The following is a 20,036-nucleotide window of genomic DNA, read 5'->3' as shown; positions in this document are numbered from 1 at the left end:
GCCCGCCGGGTCGGGGCGGCCGGGGAGATGGCGGCGCCGGGCGCGGGGGGTAGAGGCAGGTGCCGGGGCCCCGCACCGCTGCTCCCGCTCAGCGGATAAAACACTGGCGCTCTCCTCCCCGCGGCAGCGCGGCCCTCCGCAGGAAAGGCTCGGTGCTGCTCCCGGGGCGAGCGGACACGGCTGTCCTGGAGCAGGGGCAGGAAAGGCCCGGCCCGAGGGAGGCAGAGGCGCCGCGCTCCTCCTGCGGCTGCAGCAGCCGCTGCCCGAACGCAGGGGCAGCGGGCAGGGTTCGGGTCTTAGCAATCATCAAAATACCACTTCTGCCCGCTGAGGAATGACGCTCAGTTCAGACATAGCAGAAAGCAGGTTTTATTCCGCTGTTTTTAACATCAGCTAGTGAAGAGTTCGTTGACGCTGGAGTGCGCGGTGTACGCGAGCTCCGTTTTTCAGGGGCTGACGCCCTCCTGCAGACTGCCGTCAGGACGACTTCGACAGTGATTTCCTTTGGATCGTCGCTGCTGAAGCAGTTCTTTTGGTCTGATCACCAGGACTTCGTTCCTGGAACTTTTTGTGATTAAATCTAAAATTATATGAGTACTGGTTACTAGTTGAGGGTACAGAGTATTCACACATCTAAGATAAAACTGAAAAGAAGTGACAGAGTTTACAAAGAAGATAAAAATTCTATGAAGTAAAATTCATTATATTTAAATAATACAGCATCTGGGGATATACTGTTTTCTAAAGAGTAAAGGACTATTCTCCCATCGTTTTCATTTATTTTCATTAAATTTAAAAGTGAGCAATGATATTTACTGAAGATTTAAGAAATTTATTTTCAATAGCAGAACATGAAATAAAAAGTAAAAAGTTACCTGACATAAGCTAAGTCATCAGAAGTATCTCTGCACAGTTGTCATCAGACTGATGGTTACTACAGCTGATGCTGTCAGATGTTTCTGCTTGAAAAAACTGACAGCATTACAGGCTCTCTAGCTCTGCTGGAATGGCAGGTACTACAGGCGTTTGCTGTAATATAGCTACAGCTGGAGCCAGCATACTTTCTGAAGCCTGTAAGTTCCATAAAAATAAACTGTTGTACTTTCAACATTACAAGTGTTTTAAAGTGATATAATCACAAAAGAGAGTGTGAAGTTTTAACAAAGGCACCCACTGAGGGAGATAGGTACACTGAACAAGTACAATTATACTAGTACCATAAACTGCATCTGTTTCGTTCTATATATGGACTGCCTTTTCAGCATCATAAAATCCAACTTGGGCTGAAGGCGAAAATTTTTTGTCTATGATTATTCTTTGAATAGTATGCTTACATCTTTGAACAATAAGACTAATTTTTAAGTTACATTTAGGTCCATCACCAATGATCTCAGCTCAGATAAAACCAAATAGTCCTGTTACACGAAGTCCCAGTTCTCTCTCTTTGCCGAGAGAGGCCTACACACGCAGTCTGTGCTTACAGATTCATTGATGGGATTCATTAAACTTAGAGGAACACTTATCTCTGCATACTATTTTAGGAATGAATTGAATTCATCTGCCACATTGGTAATCATAGTCTGCATTTTTGATTCTCACCTGTGTTTCTCCCTGTAGTTGACACTGGATTTGCTCCATTTTTTGTTCCTCATCTTGCAGCTGCTGCTCCTGCAGTTGTAAGCGTATTTGTTCTTCAGTCAATGCCTATGATAATATAAGTAGAGAGGGGGAGGGGCTAATTGCATCAATAAACTTGCTTTTATTAGTTTTAATTCTTCATGGTAACAGTCATTTTTGCACTATTAAGTCCTGTGAAGATTAATGCTGAAACGAATTCTTAATTGTCTGTAATTGCAACAGAAAATTCTGACTTGACAAAAAAATTATTATATATCATGGCTGCCTGCTTCTGACATTGCTAAAATAATAATAGTAATAATAATGAGATGAACACAGAAATGTAAGGGAACAGATCTGGAATTAATCCAGAAAGACAATTGATTGCTTATAGCTTTGATGCACTGGCAAAGGGGATCAAGCACTCAAGAGCCCTATTGAACAGTTTTCCAAAAACCTCGTATTTTTTCTGACTCCCAGCCTTCCTAATTATTTTTATATGCAGAAGGCAACTCATATTGAAGAAATCTTACAGAATGGCATAAACCTGAAAAAAAGAATGGACCTTTTCCCTCACTGTCACTGGCTCTGTACAGATGGAAATAACCTCAGAAAGACAGCAGCTTCTTACAGTTGTCTGCACAAGTCTGGAAATAAACATTATAAAACTACAAGATGTTTAAATTTCTGGCTCTGATCTAGTAAGGCACTTATTTTTTATATATCTTTAAAGAACTGCTCACATTCTTACTATTACAGTGCCTGCGCTAAAAAGTCTATTGGACAATCACCTCCCTGAGCAGCCACTTCTTGAAACAAATATTAGTACCTTTCTTCAATGGCGTCTCTTCCACAGAATTACCACTTATCAGCCTGTAAAACAAATAAACTCGTTAAATACTGATCCCGATAAAACACTGAAACTTCTGAAATTCAACTGCTTCATGTCTAATGAAACGTGCCACAGTGAAGACCTACACCTACACTAGTTTAGAATCGGTCAGATTATTTTCATGGGAAACTTTGTATTCTTTTTCAGTTTTATAGAAAGAAAGTTCTCTTTCCTCCTCAGATTTCACGTTTTCAAAACACTAGGGTCATTTAAGTTCTTATTTGCAAAATGCCTGATAAACAGTCTCTCCTATATAGGATTGGATTTTTTTAAAAACCCTTAAAATAGCAGGATGCTTGCTAACAGACCCCACCCATAATTGGCTTGAATGAAGTCCGAAATCTCTTCAATTTCACTTTCTAGCTGAAAACCTCCTGTGAAGAACAGATACCTGCCCATTGGTGTAAGGTGAGCAAAAGCCTCCCTCTGCTCTCAGCACCCCCTTCCAGGAAGGGCAGCAGTCATTCGAGAGAAGCTTTCAAACATCTTGAACTACATGAACATCAGCTCGCAAACATCAGCACTAGTTCATTCGAAATCCAGTGATAGATCATCAGTAAAGACATTTATCATTTATCAAGCGCAGGAAACACCCACAGATATTAATGTTCTTTTTGATAGTCCCGACTCAGAAATCCAGATGGCTTACAAGATGAAACGTGGGAGGGAAAGATGGAAATAGAAGATACAGTAAGGGAAAGGCCAAGGTTTTCATTTTCCCTTTACTTTGAAGGCAAGTTTTTTTGCATATCAAAGATTTGATCCTACCTTTAAAGGAGAAAAATTTTACAGAAGCAAATGACAAACTAAGAGGACGACTTCAGCCAAAAATCCTACTCTTTCTCCTAGAAACATCTTCCCTCTATTTTCAATTCTAAAATAACTATACTATTTCTCAGTGCAAAAGTCACCTGTATACATGGATATCTTTGTCTCTCTCAGTCCTATCACACCATTCTTTAGCTTTTGCATCTATCAGTAGATTTAAATCAGTATCATAGAACACAACAGTATCTGCATTTGCATGGCTGACACCTGTGGAAGGAGTGTGGAAAGAAAGAATAGCACAGAAGAATCGCTTGTCTTGGTTGAAGGTTTTTATCAATTTCTAAAATAGAGAGAAAAACAACTTAATTACAACTTCACATCAATGCAAGATAAATCTCCAAACAAACTTTTTTAAAAGAATAAGAAGATCAGAAAAACTGCTTGCTTATTACCTTCCCAATCTATATTAAGCTTGCCTACATTTTAAGGTATCTGGGAGCCCACATTATAGATGTACATAACTGAAAATTAATTTATGCACCATTAAGAATCATTTATGTACCATTTATGGTGCAGTTGACCAGACTAAAAACTACAAATCTAAAATAACAACATTGTGTCCTATGACTGGGCACACCTGATTGGGTTATTACATTCTGTTCATGCTTCATCATTTTTCTTGTCTATTGACTAAATTGAATCCCTTCTACTGTGCTGACGTGAGTTGCCTTAAGGCAAAGTATTTCAGTTAGGTTTTATACTGCATCTGACAGAAAGCATAACAATGAAATTTGACATCAAACAAAACAAAAAAAAAGATAACTGAACCATATTGTTAATGTTTGCTCAAAGCGTAGGCCCCAAAGGATATTGAAAATCTTACTGGGGAGGGAAATGAGCATACTTTCAATTTATCCTCAGGCAATGCCAGGGCACTATACAGAAATAAAGCCCCCTGGAGTAAGGCTGAGGAAGTGCCAACACAAAAATGCAACTACAGTTAAAGTACTAACAGTGTAGCTATCTACAGACAGAGAAAACAGAAGCAATTAGTCAAAAATGCTATTGTGAAATTAAAAAAAAAATTGTATTTCAAGCATGAATTACTCAAACATACAACAACCTATGGCATACCTCTTGGAAACACCCTGGATGCCACATCAAATAGCAATATAACTGACATATGTTGTACATAGCCATTCCTGTGCTACAGTTACATATGTATTTTGCTTAAATAACAAATGGGCTTATGGCTTTCCCAAATTGGAGACCCAAATAAATAACTTCCCTCTGGCATTTTTCCTCCCACTAAGAGTGTCTATTTGCTATTAATTTGAGTAAGAAGTCCTCTCACCAGATAATAGATAACTTTGAGCACCACTCGCATTAACTGTTATGTATGTGAGAAAATGGAAAAGCTCTAGTATATGAAACGTTGGAATCATCTGCATCAAAATCAACACACGATGTCCTCCTGCTTTCAGCTTCCAAAGACCGACAGCCAGAGCGTCCATCTTTCCTGTTTATGAAATAAGAACTTAATGGTTCTGCACATAGCATTCAACAATTAGAGAACATTAGCACAGTTATATCAATTTTTTGATTCATTACCTGAATCATGTTGCACCAGCTGGGTGTCTGGAAACTGTAGAAAATGAGACCTTGCTATCTGCTGCAGCAGACGGAAGTAGGGAAATATCTGTTCTTTTAGATTAAACTTGAAGACCTTCATTTCATTGCTATATGAATGAGGAGGATTTGCTACATACAAATATGGAGGAGCAGCAACTACAGCTGGCAGCATGCACAGAGCTCTGGAAAATGAAACAAGACTTTAATATATTAATTTTTAACAGCTTGGGCTGTTAACTACTCAAGAACAATAATAAGGCAGGCATCTGCACAGAAGCGTAAAGAAATTGGCTAAAGGTAGCTGAAAGTAGATCGGTAAAGCTTTATGTCAACATGAGATAAAAGTAAAAATGCTCGGTATCAGAACAGGACAAGAGAAAATTGCCACTATCCCTAAAGTTACAAAGATAAGCCTCTCTCTGAGTTACAACTGCCATTGTTTTTGTAAGAATTCACAGAAAAATACAAGATATGTCATACCTGAAAATAAAGTAGAATTGCTACGTAAATAATAATTGCTATGGAACTAGTAAGAGTTTTAAAATCTTAAAATGACCTAAAATTAGATATCAGGGATGCAAAGTAGATTCAGCATATGGGAACTCAGTCTGCARTAAACAAGAAAAGATAATAAAGTACCAAACAAGGCAACTCTTATTTAGTATTTTACAGTATTTTACACGAATACTTGTTTTTGTGAATAATTTGCATAGGGAAAGATGGTGTTGTATGGTAGTAAAATACACCTACCAAATTTGTGCAAAGGCTGCAGATAGATTTGTCTCAATTACCTAGTAACAATATCCTTTAGGGCAATCTGTTACTGTTTTAATGTCAGAATGAGTTCTCGCAGCAGATCCTTTAGGTCCTCTGAAGTACTTGAAGAAAGACAGCAAAGTCAGACCAGCTCCATTTGTTACTCCTGGCAGAACAATGCCAAGAGATTTTTCTTTCACTAATCCAAGAGCAAATTCTCAACAAGTGTCTGCTGTACAGAAGGGTTCTGGAACAACGACACTCATTCCCAAAATATATATTTTGTCCAGGCATTCCTTTAGTTGTCTTTTTTTATTCTATGATAGCCTTTAAAGTCAGAATTCTTTTCTGAATATATTCAGAAAAGCTGAAAGCAAAAAAAAAAAACAAAAAAACCCCAAAACACCCTGAAGCAAAAAAAAAGGGGGGGGGGGCAAAAGAAAGCTGAAAATTAGGATAACTTAATTAAGGTGTGAGTTCTATGAAGAATATGAAAGGAGAAGTGAATAACATAAGAGCAAGAGCTGAAGAATAGAATAATGTATCCATGATACAAAGACAGATGTTAGGTTTGATATTTTAATGAAAAATAAATCTGTTTTCCTATGCCTGTGGCAAAAATATAATGGGTCTTTCATACTACCATCGGAGAGTCTACTAGAACAGATGGATGAGAGACCTGTAGACTGCAATATTCTGCATGCTTTAACAAATTAAAAAGTGCCATCTATTTCAGCAAACAGATATGCACACACGAATCTTGTAAACTATACATTATTTGTGATCATGTATATACCCTGTCATACAAAGGATTAGTATTGTACTTGAGTTGGACACCAGAGAGTAGATACTGATTTAGATATAGTGCTCAAGTCATCCACTGTCATATTAATAAATTCATTTGTCCAGGAAAGCAGTTAGACAAGAAAGATATTTTAATGAAGGAAAGTGATTTAATTTCACAGATACATGATATTACAATATGAGGATATTCTGTATGTCTCAACTAGCCACTCTATTTCAAATGGAAATGATGTGAGATAACATGTGAAACATGTACTGTCAATATTAAGGCATTGGTTTTAATGCTCTACTAAACACCACTTTGTATCATCAAGTTCACTGGAAATATAAACAAAGGACATTTAGAAAAGCAAAGGAAAATATGAACTAGGATACTTATCTCCTAAATAATTTAAGAACTAAGTTTAGACAAAAACTATGGAACAAGCACAACTGGATAAATTATAAATACAGAATACTGTTTTTCATCCTATATTTTTCAAATACTGTTTATGCTTCTTTTCACCTTCTAAAACAATTAGATATAATTAAACACAGAAAGAAGAAATTACTGAATGCAATTACCACTTAGCGTAGAACATGATTAGTCTGCAGAGCACTATGATTATACCATGTTCTTTAATCTTTAGGCTTGCCCATGACTCATTTAAAAATAACCTACCAGTAATCAAGCTCTCTTACTGCAATTGGAATGCTTCCTAATTTTAACAATGCCCGAACAATCAAAAACTACTGAAGAGATATACCTGCGTTGAAACAGGATGTCTTTATACACAGGCTTCTGCTGATTAGAAAGAGTACATGTCAGCACATGCTCGTATTTCCTTTTTAACTGCTTCTCAATATGAATTTTGGACCATCGCAAGATAAAGGACTGCGCTACCTAACAGAATACAAAATAAAATTTCCCAATTGTATTTCCGCAAAGGAAGAGATACTACTATTAAAAGACTATCTTCAACAGATACATACTCTGTGCAGTCTTATTGCCACTTTCTGGTAGTGATCCTCACTCCTTTCTGTAGGAGCTATCTTCCTAAAATCCAGGTAAGATTTGGAAATCCCTGGAATCAGGAAATGTGCAATGGCCCACTGAGCTTTTAAGGCAGCAGGCAGAAGCAAGTCCATCAAGAGTAAATGATGATGACTGTGAACAATAAAGATAATAATTAGAATAAGATTTATCTCATAAGTTATATCACAGCAAGAAAATTAAAAAACAAATAAACACTGAAGTTATTTCAGAAAAATAACTGATGGACAAAAGCAAGAAGAAAATTTTTAATGAATGCTCCAGACTTCTGGAGATTGAATATTTCATCCCAGTGCTTCTCTGTCAGATTATTACCATTTTGCCTCTCATCTAAAATTAGTTATTTCCATTGTATTTTCATGACTGCCTCATAGTCTTTAAACAATTGCTTGCAGGAGGCAATACATACATTAAAGTTGCTGCGTTCAATCCATTCCTGCAACATAAAAACACAAAAATCCTGCAGCCTTTTTGCAGGATTTCAGAGTAAAGATTATTAAATGGTTCCTCTTCTGGTATTAAAAAAAAGATTATCTTGCACTTCATCCCAGTGCAGTTCTTCAAAGCTTTCAAAATTCCAAAAGAGAAGAGAATGCTCAGTTTCTCTCTCTGGTTGTGATGTTTGAGAACATTACATAGAATAACCTTAACAGAAACTGTTTTTTTCCTAAGAGGAAATACTTCTTCTATACAACACAGTAAATCAAGTCTCCTAGCTGCACAAAAGAACCGGCAATGAAAAGCCATCTTTCCTCATACTTCTTTAAATTGTTCCTTGGAAGAGTTTGGACAAAACTATGTGAAAAGCCTGTTTCAGAATACCTGTATTATATTTCTCATTATAAATTATCAACAGTATTCATAGTCAATGGATAAATTCTAAACTCTAAGATTCATGCGTGTCAATCTTTAGGTAAACTCTATCCAGAAGTATCAAAATGATTATGTATTGGATCACAGAAGCTGCCAAATCTGTGAATTAACATCCTAATATTTGCTTTCAAAAGCACATAAGGTTATAATTGCAAGAATGAAAGGAAAATTCATGGAACTAAAAAAAAAAAAAAAGAAAATGCCCAGAGCTATGGCAAATTAATTCATTAATTTTCTTCTGCTCTGCTCAGGTCACAAGGCAAGGAAGAGTTATTACATGATTTATATGGCCCAATCCCAAAACATGAGCAAGAACTGAAAAACTGCAAGCACATCAAAGATACATCGCCATACAGGACTCCATCAAGGGAAGAAAGAGAAAAGTAACCAGAAACGATGCATCATCCCAAAAGGAGAGCCAAAAGACATATGCTGTAAAAACTGAAAAAGTTGTAGGGAACTGTGGAAGTTGGAAAAATAAAAGTTAGAGGAAAAAGACCAGGAAGAAACGTATTTTGTAAATAAATTAAGTGAAGCCTTCAAGTCTAAAAACAAATACAGGGATTCTAAGCTACAAAATACACACCAAACTTCCTGTTGCTTCTTCTGGATAATGCATCATTTTCTCATCAAAAAAACAGATAAATTCAACACATTTGTTTAATTAAATTCTGCAAATACTAAGATGAGGTACACATCACTGGAGCAAAGATACAAGTCTCCTATACAGAGATTAAGCACTGGTCAAATACAACTGTATGCAGGGTCATCATGCCAGTAAATAAACACAACCACTAGCAAAAACATTGACCAGCCATCGAAGCAGGTTTTATTGGTAAATATCAAACACTGGTTATGAATCAGCACCCGTGAAATGAAAAAATATCTCATTAAAGCAATTATCTTTAATTACAAAGCTAAAGACTTATATTTGGCAGTATATACTTTACCATAAATCATTAATATATGTATTAGACATATCAGTGTTATTTTAAAATTTGTGTCATTGTTTTAAGATAATAGTTATCAAACTTCTGAAGCCATCAAGTGTGCTTTCGTAGCTACTGTCTCTAAAGGAATTCTTTTTATGGCAATACAGTAAACGTTACTCATTAAAGTAGCCCCACTGGCGTCATCTCTACTGACAGCCATGACAGTCCTACAGCGAGATTCACTTCTAGAATTACCAATCTTCAACAGGGACTCAAAAACACCCAATACCTAAAGCGTGAACAACATTTTAAATTCTTGTTTTACTATTATAATTGATTTTCTCACATCAGAGGTATATAAATTCACATTATCAGTAATTGTTCTAATGCTACAATTATTGAAGGATTTAAAGGTCACACTCTAAAAGTTCATGAAGCAGAAAAATCAAGTAAGAGATAGAGAATACAAATAAATAGGATATTATCATCCATAAAAAATTAGATGAGTTACATTACACGGTTATCAAAACTGATCAAGACATTGAAAAAGATTAAAAAATAAATAAAAATGCTCCTGCAATACCAAATCTAAAAGCAAAAAAAAAACAAACCATAACAATATATAACAAAGCTATTTGAAAAAAAGCTGAAACAGCTTCTGCTAAGAGGAAGAAAACCTCTTTAACACCACACAAGATACGTTTATGTTTTATAGTGCTCCAGATAACCGGACACTTGTCCTGGTGAGCCCACCAATTTCGGTCCTGCCCGAAATAATGTTTCGGGACTAAAACAAAATTAACCTAATAAAACATAACCTAGCAGATCTCACTGTCAATAAAACGGTGCGCTGCTCTATCGCTCACAGAGCTCTACCCACGTCTGCCTTCGATCTCACTCTCGGGTTGCCGCTGTTTTGCTGTGGAAACACGTGTTTTCCAGGGCGCAGGAGGCGGCCTCCCGGCCGGCCGGCCGCCACACAGCGCTCAGAGCCCCGCAGGCCGGTGGCCTCCTGGCGCCCGCTAACGGCCCGCACGCGCCCGGGCCCGCGTTCACCCACCGGCTCAGCCTGTACCGCAGGCGAGGCGCCGTCGCGGCCGCGCTCCGACCGCCGGGGCGACAGCGGGCACCCGCCGGCCCTGCCGCGCTGCCCCAGCGGGCGCCGGGGGAAGGGGGAGCAGGAACCGCAGGAAGGCACCGCCCTGCGCGGCGGGGCGGCGCGACCGCCCGCTGCCTCGGGCCCCGGCGCGGGGGCAGAGCCCCCCTCAGGCACGGCACGGGACGCGACGGGACAGCCCGCGCCGCCCCGCCGGGCGACACCATTCCGGTCTCCCCTGGGGGGGAGGGGCCCCCCCGGGTGATACCACTGCGGGGGCCGGCGGAGCGCGCACCGCGCGGTCGCACCGCCACAGGGATGGGCGGGGCCGCCGAGGACGGCGCATGCGCGCAGCGCGCCGCCGTTCGGCCCCCCCCCCCCCCAAAGGCGGCCAGCGCCTGCCGTTAAGTTGGCACAGAGGAATCGGGTTCCCTTAAAATGCAGCCTTTGGCCTCAAACGGCCCGAAAGCCACGGTACAAGCACCGTAAAGAGCCACAGGGGACACGTTTCCCGTGCGAGGTCCGGCCGGGCCGCCCCCGGCGCGCTGCTCTGGGTCTGCGCCGCCTCCTCGTCCCGTTTCCGTAACACAACTTACTTGCCCTGGGTTTTATTTCGGAATGACGGTGCTTTAAATTAAATTATTCCTCCATCAAGCGCAGAACATTGATTCATTCAGTATTCCAGAAGATTCAGTTTTGGACTCTGCACCACTTTTTTTTTTTTTAACTCAGTTTCTGAGCCATAAAGCCATTTAACTGCACTGAAATCAGACCTGAAACACCGAGTTAATAATTCCCACAAAACAAAACAGTACACATGCTAAAAGGTAAGAAACATCCATTTTTTTATTTTGTTTTCTCCAAAGGTTATAGACAGAAATTCCCATTGATTTCAACAGAGACACAGGTGTCAGTTTGGGGGGCTTCATTACAAGCAACAAAGGTATTTCTCTCAGATTGACAGGGACAGAATGAGCTTTGGAGAGAAGACTTAGGTCTGGATCAATTGTACAAACTAACAAGGGATGGAAATAAAAGTTGATGTAGAGTCCCACTAAGGGATCTCTTACAGTCTCGCTCTGATAAAACAAACACAGAGCAAGGCCTTCAAGATAAAAATGTAAACTTCAGCTAAAACCCAGAAGAAACAAACAAGCAAATCCTTTTTAAAGGACAGCCTGCTCTGACAAAAATAATTTCTAGAAGGAGCCATAAAACTAGAGGCCTTGGGCAGAAATCACTGAATAAAGGAGCAAAGAGTCAACAGCTCCAAAAATGAGCTATGACATTCAGTATGGACCACAAGGTTTGGTTCACATCCTTAGGCACAGAGTGCTGACCTGTGTCCTGAGCTGGCAGGACAACTGTGCTTGTTTGAATATCTAAGTGAAAAGACCACTGCTTTTCTACCCTAGGAATTTGTCACAGAAGACGAGCTTTTATATTATGAAGCAAGTCTCCATACAAACCCAACAGGGGATGTTTATCAAGCGAGCATACTAAAGCCCAAAAACTTGGAGAGACTATTCCGCTCTCACCCCCTTCCAAAGTGTTCTATGGTTAGGGAGGGCAGAAGGGCTGCTAACATTACTCATTTTTTCTCCTACCACCTCCTCAGAGAGTTGTAACCAAGAACCAGAACTCAAGCCACAGTTGAGGAAAGGAGAGCAAGAACTCCAAAGTGTGCAGATCCCCAAAAAACAGAAAACAAAAACTGATTCCCAGAGGAACACAGTCCTTAGACATGTGCTTCCCAAATCATTGCACAAATTCCTCTATTTTGAGCAGCTTCATGGGAAGTGAAAATTCACACAAAGTGAATGCAAACTTGATTAAAGCCCAGAGAAAATACAAACCATTCCTTTCACAAGTTAAGTTCATTCAACCCAAAAATCTAGCAGATGGCTAGCTAGTTTCCACCAAAACCAGAAACATAAACTAGCAGCAACACATTTAGTGATCCACCACAGGCAACACAAACTTTCACGGCTGCATGCTTTGGTTTGCAATCCTAATAGTTAGTTTCCTCCTTAAATCTCAACAAAAGCTCTATGAAGCAATTCCTCAGGCAGGAAAGGTCCAATTACATCTGTAGCTGCGGATCTATGTTCTTGGGTCTGCCCAAGTATATAGGCAATACTGGGATGACAACATCTTCCAAATAAAATGTCCGGTCTTAAAAATACATGGTTCAGTCCCCTTTCCAAAATTAAGAGCTCTCACTGAGTAAGGAATCTTAATTCTTTTTAGGCTTGCAAAGCTTTAGAAAACATAGAAAATTTGATTCTATGGCAACAAAATTCAGAACGGTTGACATGATAATGAATTGCTAACCCATGCATATTATTCCACAAGAAAGTCATGAATGACATGGAAAAATAAAATAAGAACTTAACAGTGTTTAGAGATCAGGTGAAGAAAACTTTAAAACCCTCAAAAGTTCATGGAGTCATAACTGCTTAATAATAAACAAAAAAAGAAAAAATGTATATTAAAATGTTTTGCCCATCTGTATGTAGAGATTATACGCATTTAAAATACTATTTTCCAGGTAAACATGTAATAAAAACATTATTCAAATAGCAATTAAGATTTCTTGCATTACAAGATTCTTTTCGAAAGCCTCTTTCTCGTTACATTATTTTCAAGTATTCCAGTCAGGTGAATCAGTCAGTGGTATAAACAGCTTTTTCTTTTTCTTCTGCAGTTTTCCCCACCCAATTTCTCCTGGGCATGTGATTCCTGTTCTGCATGCACACAAACCTCTGCTTTACTGGATTCTTGGATTTAGAAAGGCCACTTTTTTCTAGACAAAGCAAATCGCAAGAGGTAAGGGTCCCAGATCCAGCCACTTATTGGCTTACTCAGAATCATCATCACAACCATCACTGCCTTCGAAATCACTGCTGTTCTGTAAAGCAAAAGGGAAAATGGTTTGTCAGTATTTCATTTATTTCTAGTGATTTACCTAAAATCAAACACACTGACTTTAAACTTCTCCAAAATCATAAAGAAATGGGGAAAGATCCTAACTTCATGGCCATCTATTATAATAAACTTGTGTGATGGTAAATTAAGTTTCTTGTAGCAGACAAATTGTACACTGGATTACACTCACCAGCAGAAGTCTCTTTTCAGTTATGTTTACAACTGCATGATTACAACGTGCAGTATGTGGGAAACTTAAAAGTGGATAACAGCATGAAATGCTGATGTTCAAAATAAATGCAGGTGAGACAGACTTGTAGGTGCTTTTTTTCATTCAAGTCACTCAAAAGCTACATTTGTTACATTATCTAAAGCTGGATTTGAGAGTTTTGCTCACCTGCTGCAGACAATCATGCAGAATTTACATCCAAAATGTACTAGAGATCACAAATACATTGTTTAAAAATAAAGTCAGTTGTACAGAACACTATTACAAAAATACTATAAATATTAGCAAGTTACAAAGGAACTGGTCTGAAGTCTGAGTTCTTAACCGGGAGCTACTCTTTCAGGAGTAAGTCAATATGATGGGATAAATTTGGGTGATTTATGTTAACTTTTTAAAGCCAGTATTTTGACTGAGGAGATTGGAATCAAGGGATTGATAAAGGTTAGTATCACAACATGACTGTAGTTATTCCTTTTCTCCAACCACCACTTGTTGTAAACAAAAAGAATACTCCAAAGCCCATGAACTTGATATTGACAGTTTAACATCCTATTACAAAACAAATTCTGAGAGACTCATAGATAGTTGTCTTCATAACAGCGAGTATAGCTCAAAGTGAAAACAGCCTGCAAAATCTCCAAGGAGTCTGTTACATGAGCCCTTATTTATCCTTCCCCAGACAGCCTGTGGTAATTATGACTCCAAAACTCTATTTGCTTGAGTTTATCTAAAGCAAGCAGACCTGTCTCCTGCTAGCAATACCTCAGTGATTTTGAATGTGTCAGCAGTGAGCCCTGTCAACATTATCAAGACACCTGAGCCAGGTAAGCACTGTCTGTGCCACATGATCTCTTTGGGTCCCATTTCACCAAACTAATGCGGCATTTGTTGTAAGCGTTTTACCTCTTGTCATGAGTGTTCTCCATACAGCACTACACTGCAGAAACACAATTACCAGAATTACAAAAATAACCCTGAGAAATTTCTGGTATCTTGCTTGTGCTATTCAACCAAGGCTGTAAATTTTATTTTACATGTTGAAACTGTCTCAAACCAAAAAAATGGCAGAGACAGATAAGATTTAATCTAACCTTCTTTGGAGCAGGACCATTCTCTAAATAAAATGAACCTAATTTTAAAGACTCCATTAAACTAAAAAAGTCATTATTTTCTTCTGAGTTGTACTTCACTGAAGTTTTAGCCCTGCCTGTCAATTTGTTCTTCAAGGATTTGCCAGCTCTCTAACCAAGAAAACTTGAATTACAAAACTGTTAAGTATCTTTGAGTCATCAAGTCCAATACTCGCCTCAGGCACGGCTTCCTCGAAGTTACATCAGGTTGATCAGGGATTTGTCCAATCAAGGACTATTGTATTTTAATTGTCACTCCAGTGGTTGTCAATTAAAATATATATATATTTTGTGAGTTTGACTCAAGATTCATTGCATCATTTCCAACTTCTAGCATGCCTCAAACATCTTTCCTCTCTTTTTTTCTAAGCCTACTCTACATTCAACAGATTTACTAGAGAAATAGTTCTTTAACTTAAACTTAAAAGTTTCTTTTGGTTAACCATGTATTTCATGCTTCTGTTTTATAGTGCATTACAGCTGACAGCAGTTCCTGGTGTCAGGAATCAGATCCCGCAACATCCCATTTTACTTGCTAGGAGTTTTTCTGATGACTGATTTTGAAGCTCATAGTAGATGTACTTTAAAAAAGGAGGTCCTAAATTTCCCCCCCTATTCCAAACCTTATTTAGGTGAACAGGGCATTAGACAAAATTAGAATTAGCCCACAGAGAATTCACATGACCAGCAGGTATTAAAAGGGTCACTGCCAACCTGAAAACTAGTCTCCATTAAACAGATTCACAATAGCAAAAGCTAGTTATGTGTCCACGATCTCTGTTGTCAATTTGTGATTCTGCAAGCAAATCAGTCTGTGTTTTTGAACATTTCTTTCTCCTCCCTCAACTGCCCCATTCAAAACACTGCCAAAATAACACTTTGTATAGTTGTTTCCACTGTCATCAAGTGCACAGAGACTGAAAAGATAAAACACATTTCAGGCTCCAGATAACTGTCATCTTCCATGGAAAACAAAAATGTTACCAAGGGAAAAACCATTTTAAGTAGACAGCTTCCCTTTGAAAAGTTGATAGCTTCAATCATTACCTTTGAATTTTTGTTGTTAGCTTGCATCCCAGCTGCAGAAGAGTTGAAGTCATGAATGGGAAGGGTGTTCAGCCAGTTCATCATGGATTTCTCCTCCCTTTCTGTGTTGATAATAGTAGGATAGATATACTGCTCTTTGAAAACAGCAATCTTCTCCTCTTCCTCTCTCCACTCCAGTGGCTCATGCAGCCCATCATTTCCAAAACGTCTGTTGTATTTTTCAAAGTGTACTCTTTCCAAGACCAGCCCAAGTCCTGGAGCTTTGGGGACATCTACTTTCTCCTCTCCCCAGCTGCGCTCTATGATAGACTCAGCAGCATAACCTTTCACAATAGCTATCACCAGCCCAATCATCTTCCTTATTTGGTGCATCATGAAACTCTGACCTTTCACTCTGATCACTGCAAATTCTATGTTTTCCCTCACAAATGGCTCTCCACAGTACATTTCCATTATGTATCGCTTGGCACTGGGGTCCTTGGGTCCCTTCTGAGACGTAAAGTTGTGGAAGTTGTGTGTTCCTTTGTAACAAGCAAGCAGTTTGTTGACTTTTTCAAGGGTTTCTTTGTTCAGTCGATAAGCCTCCTCTTGCACATCATGGTCTTTATGGGCAAAGGCAAATGTTGGCAGCATGTAAGAGTAGGTTCTGGCATCGCATTTGTTCTTGGAGTTGAATCCCCCAGTGACTCTCTTCAGCCCTTATTTTAAAAGTAACATTAAGTTTTTGAATCAGTAGGTTACAACCTGAATGTGATAGTATTTTTAAAATAAAATACAATAAAAATACAAGATTTATTTTATAGGACACTAATTTTAAAATAACAGAAACATATGGATTCAGGTTAAAATTATAATGGTAGGGGAGTGACCTTCTGCAGTACAGAGTTCCTCTTTGAAAACATTTTCTTTGCCTATTCCAGTATCCTTACCCAGAATTCTGATGTGAGAAGGAAGATGGTTATTGATCTTTTCTAGGATGTCATCTATTAGCCTGACCTTTAGTGACACAATCTGTCCAGCTGCAGATACACCCTATAAAAACCACAGAAAACAGAGGTAATTATGGACTTTGGAAGCTCTGGGGCAGCACCTGCAGAATTGAAATAGTTTAAGAATGAGTTTAATCCCTTTTTCTCACTAGTCTTTTCAGGCTGAAGTGAGGCAAAGACAAGACTGCAGGCAGAAATGCAAGTCAGATTACTCCTGAAAGACCTCAACTTCACTTTTGTACAGTGTTTCCCCACCCCATATTTGAAACTAAGTTAACGAAGAACAAGGGGTTTGCCTAAGTCACAGAGAAGCCAGCAGCAAAGCCATGAACAGGCTCTTTTCTTAGTTCTGCATTTCAACCACAAAAACACATCCATTACCTTGCAGCTGAGCTGTATGATTTAATCTGCTGGTGCTGTATAGCCATATAGCACCTTAGCAATCTTAGACAACAAAATATTTCACTTCCTTCCATGACATCTCACTGTATTTAAGCATGAACTGAAAATAAATTACTTATTTATACATAAGATCAGCCATGAACTTCAGTTCAGGGCTAGAACCCCACTGTGGGAGGCTTAAGAATGACTGAGATGCAGCTTTAAATTCTCAAGCTCCACACCAACCAGGCAGCACTAACAATGAGGAGCAGCAGCAGGTTGGGAGGCTGAAGCAGATGAACGTGATAGAAATGCAAACGGACATAGTCAAAACATGAAGCACCAGCTTTACAAACACTATTCAATCAATGCCCTGCACTTTCTAGATAGTTATTTGTACTTAACTTTAATAGTGGATAAAGGAAGAACAAATAACATCCATTCTGAATAATATTTACTACTGGATCGCACTCTAGACAACACTTTACCAGTCAATCACATTAGCACTGGCTAGGGTACACCACATTTTACAAGAGCACAGGCCCCGACCAGCATACCTTATCTGTTCGAGCACATCGCTGAAAAGACATTTTCTTCATATTTTCCCCATGGTTTTCTGGGATGCAGCCTGACTGAACGAGGGCAGATACTAAGTCATCTTCAATTGTCTTGAACTGCGAAGATCCAACATTTCTCTGAAAGAAGAGGAAAGATATAGTAAAAATAAGAAATAGAACAAATAATAATTAGGTAACCCTCCTAAAGATCACCACTGAACAATATTACATTGTTACGATATTCTTTAATGTCATCCTTTCACAACCCTAAAAACACTGCCACACTCTAACAAAACTACCCATACTTTACCGGAGATTGTTAATAAAACACCTACATTCTCATTTAACTTTTGCTACTATTGCAAGTAAAAGGGCATTTCTAATTTTACTGTGGAATACTTCTGCAATTTTTTTGATGATTCACTCACCTTTGTGCATGAAACAGCACCAATGAGATACTGTTCCAGTGTACAGCCTGGAACACTAACCACTGCTGCTCCAAACCTAGCACCTGCAAATTCTGCTTCTAGAAATTAGATTTAATTCTTTTGTTCAGTTAGCCTGAGCTCTTGTATGAGTCAGACTACAGCATTCTCCAGCATCTTCTGCACTAAACTTGTAGATGAGCTATAACAGAAACGTACAACTGCACTTCCCTGCAGTACTGCCAAGCACACACCCTCCAGCACACACCATTCAATTACAAGCGCACTAAAGCTGATACACACTTACACAGATGTGGCCACAAGCATAAGGTTTACTGCAGTTGAACAAATCTACTTTGTTGCATAAACAGGAAAGACTTGTCCCCTGCCTGTGTTCAATCATTATCAATTATCCCATGGAGCTTTTAAAGCATGCTTCAGGAATGTGTATGGAGCTTGCAGTATGCTGAGCGGAGCAGCAGATGGAGCAATATCATCCTTTTGCTGCTGTGTGCCACAAGACGGGACACTGTGCTGGCTGCTCTAGCGCAGGGGCACTGGTAATATGCCGGTACTGTCAATGCAACATCCCTTTTCCTCCACATGCAAGCATAACAGTGTTGCATCAATATTCCCGTTTCTAAGCTGCTGTAAGCCACGACATTACAAAGCATCAAAAGAGGACAATTTACAATGTCTTCAAGTACAAACTTAAAAATCAAGAGAAGGCAACAAAGATGCAGATTTGTTTCATTAAAATATGCAGTTCAGTTCTCCAGAATCTGGATGTTTTGCATAATGCCATGAGACAACCTGAGGCCCAACCTAAAGAAAACTCAGCCCAACTGCTCTGAAATGTAAAGCTTCAACCAGGAACTGGAGAACTGGTCCTAAGGGGATCATGAAATAGCACTTCAATCTTTGACAGAACTGCAGAGCCAGTGCTTTCAGTCTCCTCCAGAGCCTTGGTTTTCTAAAAGACTTGCTGTTGATGCTCTAACATGAAGGCAGATCCACTAGAATCAAACATCAGAAATGTATGACTTTTTTATTCAAGCTACTGCTGCGCCATTTGACTCCAGGCTTGGACTGTACCTGCACCAGCTTTTTGAAGCTGCAGCTGCTTCCCTACTCAATCATTCTGACTACAGCTGTAGACCTGGCAGACTCTAAGAAAAGAAGGCTGCATTGTTTTACTAAACCACATACTTGCATCCCATGGTAGCCTTTCCCTGAATATGCCATCAATAGCACAATCTTCCTTTTCGGTGATTTTTTATTCTGATCCTCTGCATCCTCCTCATCCACATCTCTCTTCAACCTTTTGGGTTGGTGTCCATTTTCTTCTAGCTTTTCAGGCTCCTCACTGCTGCTTGTCAGTCTCTTTGGCTGGCTGGCAACCGCTGCCCTCAACTCTTCAGCCATGGTAAGAACCTGCAAGGGGCAGAAGGGCAGACGGGACTCAGTAAGAGATTAAAGAATAAAGTGACAGTTCCATGCCCAAGAAAAGCAGGACATAAACATAAGGACACGGCCAGGGTCGTTCCACAGGCCAGTGGCAGAAAAGGCAGCCACCCCCTCACCTCTCCTAGGCCACACCACCCCCACAAGGTTGCCACCATGCACTGAAGAAGAAAACCACGGCCTGCCCAACCTGGCACACATCAGAGCCTGCCACTGACAGCCTCAGCCTCACCGACAGCGCACACAGCTCGACGGGCTGGCTGGGACCGTCTAAGCCGCTAAAAGCAAGAGAACTTAGAAACAGCAGAAGTTTGCTTTCAGGCAGAAGAGCAGACGGGCACCACAGGCGGGGAGGTGACGCCAGTTGCCGGCCGCCCGCCCTGGCTGTCAGCGGCACGTCCTCCGCGGCGGGCGGCGGCGAGGCCCCCTGCCCCGCCGCGAGCACCGAGCGGAACGCGCCTCCGGCAGGTACCTACGTGACGC

General features: G+C 39.8%; 2 protein-coding genes and 1 non-coding gene across 4 annotated transcripts in view; all 3 read right to left on the bottom strand.

Moving 5' to 3' along the window:
• Window positions 1-350: 350 nt before the first annotated feature.
• On the bottom strand, window positions 351-10,357 carry LOC112962539 (E1A-binding protein p400-like). Its single transcript, XM_026058819.1, has 10 exons — window positions 10,174-10,357; window positions 7,442-7,616; window positions 7,216-7,352; window positions 4,889-5,091; window positions 4,632-4,796; window positions 3,421-3,544; window positions 2,447-2,490; window positions 1,600-1,704; window positions 876-1,071; window positions 351-580 (listed from the first exon to the last, which is right to left on the bottom strand). Exons 2-8 carry the CDS (start codon window positions 7,595-7,597, stop codon window positions 1,694-1,696), a joined length of 840 nt encoding a protein of 279 aa, XP_025914604.1. The 5' UTR covers window positions 7,598-7,616; window positions 10,174-10,357; the 3' UTR covers window positions 351-580; window positions 876-1,071; window positions 1,600-1,693.
• LOC112962594 lies at window positions 4,115-4,252 on the bottom strand. The gene has a single exon (XR_003252358.1). It is a non-coding gene; the product is annotated as a small nucleolar RNA SNORA49 (small nucleolar RNA).
• Window positions 10,358-13,231: 2,874 nt separating the features above from the next.
• PUS1 (pseudouridylate synthase 1) overlaps window positions 13,232-20,036 on the bottom strand; it is an 8,083-nt gene continuing 1,278 nt past the window's right edge. For both annotated transcript variants that reach the window (XM_026058876.1, XM_026058877.1), the window contains exons 2-6: window positions 19,299-19,523; window positions 17,665-17,802; window positions 16,667-16,769; window positions 15,738-16,435; window positions 13,232-13,314 (exon numbers count right to left, since the gene is read on the bottom strand). In XM_026058876.1, coding sequence (XP_025914661.1) covers window positions 13,264-13,314; window positions 15,738-16,435; window positions 16,667-16,769; window positions 17,665-17,802; window positions 19,299-19,523 — 1,215 coding nt within the window. In that variant the 3' untranslated portion in view covers window positions 13,232-13,263. The remainder of the gene's footprint in view (window positions 13,315-15,737; window positions 16,436-16,666; window positions 16,770-17,664; window positions 17,803-19,298; window positions 19,524-20,036) is intronic.

This window comes from Apteryx rowi, unplaced genomic scaffold, assembly GCF_003343035.1.
Source record: "Apteryx rowi isolate R43461 unplaced genomic scaffold, aptRow1 scaffold_15, whole genome shotgun sequence".
NCBI lineage: Eukaryota > Metazoa > Chordata > Aves > Apterygiformes > Apterygidae > Apteryx > Apteryx rowi.
This window is presented reverse-complemented; position numbering and strand designations above follow the sequence as displayed.

Coding starts and splice junctions, on each gene's coding strand:
- LOC112962539 (XM_026058819.1), bottom strand. CDS start 7,597: ATGGACTTGCTTCTGCCTGCTGCCTTAAAAGCTCAGTGGGCCATTGCA. Junction 7,353..7,441: donor TGGCAATAAGACTGCACAGA/GTATGTATCTGT, acceptor GTATTCTGTTAG/GTAGCGCAGTCCTTTATCTT. Junction 4,797..4,888: donor GCTGGTGCAACATGATTCAG/GTAATGAATCAA, acceptor TTTCATAAACAG/GAAAGATGGACGCTCTGGCT.